Raw genomic sequence first — 9,278 nt, 5'->3', positions numbered from 1 at the left:
CAAATTTTGGCCTTTCTGTACTTTATTCGTTCTCTACACTTTTTTTAGGAGTTCTCCGCTTGGTTTATTCGAGTACTGTATGTTCTTCTTTATATTATTCCTTGTATTGGGTTGCCCAAAAAGTAATTGCGGATTTTTTAAAAGAGAGCAAATGCATTTTTAATAAAACTTAGAATGAACTTTAATCAAATATACTTTTTTTATACTAAAGAATGCAATTACAGAGTCACAAGCCGTTAAAAAAATTTGTCAACGCCGACTATATGAAAAATCCGCAATTACTTTTTGGGCAACCCAATAGTTAGTATTATTGAGAATTTATACTTAAAACTAATACCGAATGATGTGAGATCACTTTCTCATTTGAAGTCCCAAATGCATTCCAGTCTCAGAACGCATAACTATGCCAAGTAAGGGTCTCACATCGGGTCCCAAAGGCAGCAATTCATATTGACGAATAATTTTGCTAATTACAACCTTCATTTCATACATGGCAAATTTTTGGCCAATGCAATTGCGAGGGCCTGCACTAAATGGTATGAAGGAGTAAGCACTGCCTGTGTTTGTGGATTCATGGCGTTCTGGTATAAACTCCGAAGGGTTCTCAAATAGTTGGGATTCTCTCATGGAATTGAAAATGGATATGATAACTTGGGTGCCAGCTGGCAGCACACCATTGCCAACACTAGAATGAGCTAAAAACAAAATCAATTCTTGAGGAAATTTTTTAGTAAATATTGATGATGTAGTTACTGTATTTGAAATCTTCGGTGATTTCACGTCCTATTAGTGGTACCGGAGGGTATAAACGCATTGACTCCTTGATAACATGTTCCATATACTTCAGTTCGTTTAGATTCCTTAAAGTAAAGTCCAGAGGATTATTTTCTCCATAAATTTGATTTAGTTCATCAACAACTTTCTGTTGAACCTTGGGGTGTTGAGCCAACAAATGCAAGGTAAAGCCAAGGGCCGTTGAAGTGGTCTCATGACCCTCGAACATGAATGTATCCACCTCCTCACGAATGTCCTCATCTGTCAAGGGCTGGCCTTCTATGGACGACTGTAGCAATACATCCAATAGGGCTTTGTGTTTTTTGGACCCAACATCGTCTACCTCACTTTCGCTGGCAACTGAAACCTGGCCACTGAAACTATTTTCTAATGTTTTGCGCCTGTTTTCTATGACACCTCGGGTAAAGTTGTGCATTAGTTTGATGATTTTGGTCTGCCGTAGTTTTTTGAATGGATGGAGAATGGAGAATACCAAATCGCTGTGCAAGTGTATATTCAGAAAGCGCCAAGTCATCAGCTTGATTATTCTACAAAAAAAAAGAATGCAATTGGCAATAACCATCAAATGAATAAAATTATTCCAAATTCTTAAAGAGCTTAATACCCACTCTTCCACTGCTGAGGAATATGGCACATTTTTGTCGATTTGTGCATTCACCTTTACTCCCATGGCTGTTTCTGCTATAATGTCCAAAGTTGCCGCAGATATGTAGGGTGCCATATTAAAAGGCGTCTTTCCATCTGCTTTCGCACTTAAATTTTCCACCAATATGGTTGATTGTTGCTCAAAAATTTCTAGAAATTTCTCCAATATTGTAAAATGGAATGTGGGTGTGATTATCTTGCGACGTGCATGCCATTTATCACCGCTACTTATTAGTAGACCGGTTCCCAGCCATGGCTTTAACATATCGTACAACTTATCTTTTGTGATAGTTCTGGAACTGGCAAGCAATTGTTCATTAAATTCAGCATTCGAACTAAACACACAGAAATGGTTTAGGGACCATGCCTTATGTAAGGTTCCATATTTGATGTTGTTTTCGAAGGTTCGTTTTAGGAATTCTATAAAAGAAAAAGAGAAATATAGGTAGAAAATACGGAGCGGATTCTTAGGAACCCAACACCATGTATTCTTCTATAAATTTCCATTATTTCTGGCATTGGCACAATTTATGGCTATATGTGTGCTTTACGTATCAAATGTTAACGAAATCAGGCAAAAATTTAAGCTCTTAGTGGCCGTAGAAGACTAATCGGGAGATCGGCTTATATGCGAGCTATATCAAGTTAGAGACCCATTGGGACAGCACCAATGATGTTGGGAGCAGGGCTGTGGATTCTAAGCCTCGACTCCGACCCCGGGTTGGAGTCTAAGCCTCGACTCCGACCCCGGGTTTGAGTCTAAGCCTCGACTCCGACCCCGGGTTTGAGTCTAAGCCTCGACTCCGACCCCGGGTTTGAGTCTAAGCCTCGACTCCGACCCCGGGTTGGAGACTAAGCCTCGACTCCGACCCCGGGTTGGAGTCTAAGCCTCGACTCCGACCCCGGGTTGGAGACTAAGCTGGATAGCGGTAGGAAGTCGGGCCTAACGTGCGTAACTCCGAACCAAACTCCGACTCCGGCTCAATAGCCCGACTCCGACTTTAACTCCGGTCAACTCCGCAGCCCTGGTTGGGAGTTATAAAAAACTGTGCAAAATTTCCAGGAGCCCAAGAAGTACAATCGGGAGAACACTTTATATGAGAACTATAACCTGATAGACAGATTTAGAATATAATTACCACTCTCTGTGCAAAATTCAAGCCAAACCGTCCAAAAATTGACGCTTATAGGGGTTCAAGAGTTCAAATCGAAGACCTTTTTATATGGGAGATATATCCATATCTTAGCTGTTGGTGCAAATTTGCAATTTCCAACGACCCACAGTGGGATAGAAACGAAAAAAAAAAACAGTAAAAACCAGTAATGAAAGGCAAAAGTCGAGCGGAGCCGACTATATAATGGTTGCCCAAAAAGTAATTGCGGATTTTTCATACAGTCGGAGTTGAAAATTTTTTTCAACGGCTTGTGACTCTGTAATTGCATTCTTTCCTCTGTCAGTTATCAGCGGTTACTTTTAACTTGCTTTGGAAAAAAAGTGCGCGAAATTTTGTTTACATTTGTTTGTTTGGCGTCAATTTTAATATGGAGCCCACAAAGGAGCATTTTCGTCATATTTTACTTTATTATTTCCGTAAAGGAAAAAACGCGGAGCTGGTGGCTAAAAAGTTACGAGATGTGTATGGTGATAAAGCCATAATAGGAAAACAGTGTCAAAATTGGTTTCGCAAATTCCGTTCTGGAGATTTTTCACTTAAAGATGAGCCTCGTTCAGGTCGGCCATATGAAGTTGATGATGACCAAATCAAAGCATTAATCGAATTGGATCGTCATGTAACGTGAGATAGGAGAGAGGTTAAATATACCAAAATCAACCGTTCATTCTAAGTTTTATTAAAAATGCATTTACTTTCTTTTAAAAAATCCGCAATTACTTTTTGGGCAACCCAATAATACCCTACACCACTGAATCTACATACTACTCTTGATATATATAACCTACTAGCTGAACAGGGCCCGCTCCGCTGCGCCTTCTTTAACTCTCTAATATCTTATTAGGGTGGGGACACTTCGCCCTGAATGTGGATATCGAATTCGTGCTACTATAGCCTATGTCCGCCCATGACGCTGAACGCCTGCGTTCGAAGCCTGGCGGAACTTCGGTAGCATTAACTTGAATCGGAAATCACTCATTTATGTGTGAGAAGTTTGCCCCTGATCGGTTCCCTTTCGTTTGAGTCTCATATTACCGTATTGGTAAATATATCGGGTTTAGGGGGTATTTCGGGGGTGGTCACTTGGCCATTAAAGTATATATAACGTTTTGCATATTTGAGTCCCCCTTTTTGGGGGACTCAAATATGCATATCAAATTCGTGTCCACTCCCAAATCGCTTTGCTTTGAGCCCCATATTGTCATGGTCGGTAAGTATGAACCGTTCGGAGGGTTTTTTGGGGCTGGGGCGGCCAACGGCACTTTGCCCTGAAAATAGATATCAAATTCGTTCTTTACTCCCAAATACCGTTGATTTGAGCTCCATGAGCCAGAAGTTCCAATGCTGCGGATCTTGTCTCACGCCGAAACGACTACCTTAGCAATTTGAGGACGTACAAGCAACTGTTGATTAGGAGCAAGGAAGATCACTTTAGGAGATTTGTACAGGACAACAGAGATGATCCATGGGGCAAGGTATACCGCGTGTGCCGGCGCGGTGGGCAACAGGGTTCTAGTCAGGGTGACCTGGGCGGTTTTAGAGTGGGGGACAACGTGTTGACTTCTTGGAACGAGTGTGTTAGGGTGTTAATGGGAACGTTCTTTCCCGATGCGGATGAGCACGAACAGGCTCTCAGTGTGGAGATGATCGTGCCTCCTCCAAGTCTGGAAAGGGTCGAGATAGTGGACATTGTTTGCCGGCTTAGAAGCGGGAGGTCACCTGGCATAGACGGTATGACTGGACAGATGTGTAAAAGAATCTGGAAGGCTATACCTGACCATGCCGAGTTGATCCTCACACGATGTGGAAATGTGCTCGAGTCGTAGTCCTTCTAAAATCGCCCGATCGATTGAGGAGCAATCCAAGATCGCATCGGGGCATCAGTCTCCTCCCCGTGCTTTCAAAAGTATTGGAGAGGATAATGGTTACAAGATTTAGGGATGGCAACGAGGAGGGTACTTCTAAGTACCAGTTCGGCTTTCGGGAGGAAAAGAGCACTGTGGATGCCTGGATCCACGTGCAGAACTGTGTGAGAGAATCGAGCGCCAAATATGTCCTTGGCATATTTGTCGATTTCGAAGGCGCGTTTGATTACCTTTCATGGCGTAGTGTACCCACGAGATTAGGCGAAATAGGTTGTCGGGAACTTTCTCTCTGGCGTAGTTACTTCTGTGATAGAAGAGCTTGCGTGGTTGGTGCTAGCGATACGGTTTGGAAGGATATTCAGCGTGGCTGCCCTCAGGGCTCCATCTGTGCTCCATATATATGGAACCTCATGATGGATCCCCTGCTGGGACGTCTCGCTGAGTCCTTCAAAATCAGCGCATATGCGGATGACCTGTTCATCCTGAGTGAAGGAGATTCCAGACTTGCTCTGGAAACTTGCTTGGCATTGTGGGCGAATGGAGCGATCGTGTTGGTGTTGACGTCGCGGAGGACAAAACCGTGACAATGTTGCTCAAGGGCATCTTGTCGCGGAATCGTCCACCCACGATTCGATCTGGTAAAGCTAGCATTAGGGATGTAGCACTCGTAAAATATCTGGGAGTGACTGTTTCGGAGAGAATGGGTTTCCTGGTCCATTTGGATCGGGTGAAGGAGAAGATAACTGGAGTAGCCGGCATGGTTAAGCGTGTTCTGAGAAGTGATTGGGGTCTTAGTCGTCGCGCTGTTCGGTCCATATATGGTGGTCTATTTGTTGCTTGCGCAACTTATGGAGGGCCTGTATGGCACGGGATTGCTGCGACTGTCTTAGGATGGAAGAAGACCCTCTCTTGTCAGAGGGTGGCAATGCTGTCTTGCTTGCCTGTGTGCAGGACTGTTTAGACAGATGCACTACAGGTATTGCTTGGCGCGCCCCCGCTTTACTTACTCGTGAGTTACATGGCCGTTCTGTATAGTGTGAAAAAGGGAATTCCATTAATGCGTAAGGGTTGGCTCACCGCTTCGGAGCTTGCAGATGGGGATATTAGGCGGCTCAAGACACTCCTTTTGGAGCGTCTTGATGATAGGTGGAGGACTTGATGGACGAACAGTGACAATGGTCGGGTGACTTACGAATTTATTCGTGACGCGACGTTCGTACGAGACCGCCCGAACTTTGGCTTCAGCCTAAGTCTGGGCTTCATACTGACGGGACATGGTTCCTTTAATGCATTTTTGCGTCAGAGGAACCTGTCCGCGACTGATTTGTGCGACTGTGGGAGACCTGAGGACTGGAGGCATGTACTGACAGAATGCCCGTACTATGCAGACATTAGAGATTTAGGCGCGATGGGGATTAGCGAGGCGGTGTGGGATTTCAGTAGGGCCCTTGAGGACGAGACGACTATTGCAAGGCTGGCCACCTTTTCCCGGGAAGTATTTCTTAGGAGGCGGACTAGACTTAGTGGAGGTATGAATGCACGCTAGTTATCCATAACGAGGTGTTGCTGTGCTGGCGCGACTGTGTGATTTGGTGCTGCGCATGGCATGGCCTGGCACCTGCCTTGCCCATATTGATGCAGCGGTGTTTGCCCATTGTTGATTCCCTTAGCTGTTGTGGTTGTGATCGTTGATTGTAAAGTCCCATGTTGTTGCTGATTTATGTGGCGTAGCCCGTGAGGTCTGCCGTGTCCTGCTTGTGTTTTGTGTATATCGTCTGGTTGTATGTTTGATGCATACTTTTGTATGCTGGCTGAGGTCGGCGTAGGGTGATTTTTTTTCCCATTCAGGTGACCAGTCCGGAACTTTTTGGGGTTCAACTGGTAGTAGTCTTTTAAGGCTACGAAGTCTGACCGGAGACTTTAATCTGGTACCACGGGTGTCAGGAGCCCCTGGAACTTTGGTTCCAGCCTGGCAATGGTTAGGTCCCAGTGGGGTGCAGCGTGGTGGCTGTGGTTTGTACCCAAATCGCGGGTAGAGCATAAGCTCGGCGTGGAGTTGCGTTTTCAACCGGGTGCCGTGACCCATAGATCGGAAGGAGTTTTAGGTAGTGCTCCGCTCCTAACCAAGGAGGTGAACACGTCCAAATACGTGGGATCAAATTGGTACTCATGTGTGGATTACCACATGTGGGGTCGTTGGTAGACGCATTGTATTCACCCTTGGGCCTCGCAGGTTTGGGCCGTGATGGCAGGTACCTGCGTAAAACTCGACATTCGTGTCGGAAATAAAGTTCAGTTTAAGGTGTGATTTAGGGCGTACCTCCAAAATTGGATATCAAATTCGTTTTCTACTCTCAAATACCTTTCATTTAAGCCCCATATTGATATGGATGACCAATTTGTCTCCTTTTCATCATTTTGGGGTTAGGGCGACTTCCTCGGTACTTGGACCCAATTTTGTACTACCATATTCGTATTCTACTCGTCAATACCTTTCATTTGATATCCATATTGTCTTTATCGGTGCACTTCTCGCTTTGGGTGGTAATTTTGGGGTAACGGGGAGGGTCCGCCCCCCCTCCGATATCATGAAATTATAAAGTATATTTCTTCTTCCTGACCCTATTTGTAATCTACTCCCGAATACTTTTCATTTGAGTCCCATATTGTCATGCTCGTCCAATGAATCTATTTTAGGGGGTTTTGACGACACTTGAGGTCGAGCGCGAGGCACTGCTGCCAGCGGCACACTCTTGGGCTGGCGGGACCGTAATATTGCCATCATGTTACACGGATGGATCAAAGCTAGGGGACAGAGTGGGCCTGGGGGTCTACATTGAGAACCCAGGGACTGAGATCTGTTTTAGACTGCCTGACCTTAATACGGTCCTGCAGGCAGAGATCCGGGCGACCACGATATGCGTGAGGTGGTGTGGTACTAACGAGAGGACGTCAATTGTGAACATCTTTACGGACAGTAAAATGACCATAAGGGCAATAACAACCAGGACGGTAAGGTCATGAATAGTCTTGGAGTGTGAGAAGGAGATTGACGCCTTCTCTGGGGATGGCATAATCCGCATCGTTTGTGTGCCGGGCCATAACGCAGTAAGGGGCAATGAAAGGGCTGACGATTTGGCAGTGAAGGCCAGAGAACTGACGTCGATAAACTTGGTTAAGCCTTTCGCAGTCGCACTCCGGTTAAAGGGCGTGGGCAGAACAGCGAAGCAGTCAGACGCTATTACTGAAAGGAAGTACATAACACTACGAGCTCACTTATGCAAAATTGGTCCTGCAAGTGATTGCATGTGTAGCATATGTTGGGAAGGTGATCAAATGTTGACTTCTTCAGACCTTACAAGCCACAATTTTTGCAAGAAGCGGCGGAAATTTTGCATGTACTGTTCTATTACGAATTCCAATAACTGTGCCAAATTTGAACCGGTCTATAACCTGATATAGCTCCTATATATACCGATATCCAGATTTGAATTGCCTGAAATTTTGCAGGTCCGAATCGGTCTATAACCTTATACAGCTCCCATATAAACCGGAGTCTCGATCATCTTTGTTCGGTTCCTAGAAGCTTTAATTTTTGCTGCTCTGATATAAATTTTTAGCAGAATCCATGGTGGTAGGTTCCCAAGAATCGGCCCGGCCGTACTTAGCACGCTTTTATTTGTTTTTACTAAGGCTGCTTTCCCTATACAATTGTTTGATTATTACCAGAGTCCGGATTTTTATGCAAAATCAAAATTTTGAGATCTATTATTTGCAAAATGCTGTGGTATTTTACAATGAAATCTTATTTCGTAAACGTAGAAGGACTTGGAAGCTTTAGAAAACTAAGTTATATAACAAAATATCACCGTATTTGCGAAAAAGTAGTTGTCAAAATTTCTATTTTTTTCATAAAAATCCGGTCTCTAATTATTACTTAGATAATTTTTAGAACTATGGAGCGCAATGCGAGTTCTACTATTGAGCTGACTTACTTTTTGGTGTTATAGTCAACGCCTCACCCACACAGCCAAGCACGGGTATACTAAAGGGCCCCGGAATATGTTTACAAGCTTTTCGCAAATGTTTTGTATACGAATCAATGTGATAGCCGACAATGAACAAAACGGCAATCAAACTCACAATAATCAAATACATAGCAGCGAATTTTTTTTTTAGTTATGAACTTGCTCAATGTTATTTTGCTACTGATTGTCGCAATTACAATTATGCGGAACAAAAGCTGATAACTAGTTTTTTTTTCTTAAATCCAAGTGTAATATTGAGAGGCAAGCAGATATTTAAATAATAACTCAAAAGACAATTAAAACAACTCAAAAAGAAACAAGTAAAAAGGCGTTAAGTTCGGCCGGACCGAACTTTGGATACCCACCACCTCGGGTATATATGTAAACCACCATTCGTCATAATCTGGTGAAAAATGCATAATTTATGCTCAAATAGCAGCTATATTGAAATATGGTCCGATTTGGACCAAATTCGACACGGCTATTGAGTGGTATAATAAGTACAAGTCATTGTTCAATATTGGATAACAAATATTTGTCTTTTTGGTAGCCATATCTATATATAGACCGATTTGAACCATATACAAAACTGATGTCGAAAAGCCTAACATAAGTCACTGTGTCAAATTTCAGTGAAATCGGATTATAAATGCGCCTTTTATGGGGTCAAGACTTTAAATCGATATATCGCTCTATATGGCAGCTATATCCAAATCTGGACCGATTTGGGCCAAGTTGCATAAATATGTCGAAGAGCACTGTCCCAAATTTCG

The 9,278-nt window shown here is 43.7% G+C and overlaps 1 protein-coding gene across 1 annotated transcript; it reads right to left on the bottom strand.

Moving 5' to 3' along the window:
- Positions 1-202: 202 nt before the first annotated feature.
- On the bottom strand, positions 203-8,668 carry LOC106093717 (cytochrome P450 4d8-like). Its single transcript, XM_059368654.1, has 4 exons — positions 8,473-8,668; positions 1,404-1,860; positions 754-1,322; positions 203-695 (listed from the first exon to the last, which is right to left on the bottom strand). The coding sequence occupies exons 1-4, from the start codon at positions 8,633-8,635 to the stop codon at positions 352-354; spliced, it is 1,533 nt and encodes a 510-aa protein (XP_059224637.1). The 5' UTR covers positions 8,636-8,668; the 3' UTR covers positions 203-351.
- Positions 8,669-9,278: the final 610 nt, after the last annotated feature.

The sequence above is a fragment of the Stomoxys calcitrans genome, chromosome 5 (assembly GCF_963082655.1).
Source record: "Stomoxys calcitrans chromosome 5, idStoCalc2.1, whole genome shotgun sequence".
NCBI lineage: Eukaryota > Metazoa > Arthropoda > Insecta > Diptera > Muscidae > Stomoxys > Stomoxys calcitrans.
The sequence above is the reverse complement of the archived record's forward strand: the minus strand, read 5'-3'. Positions and strand labels throughout refer to the sequence as shown.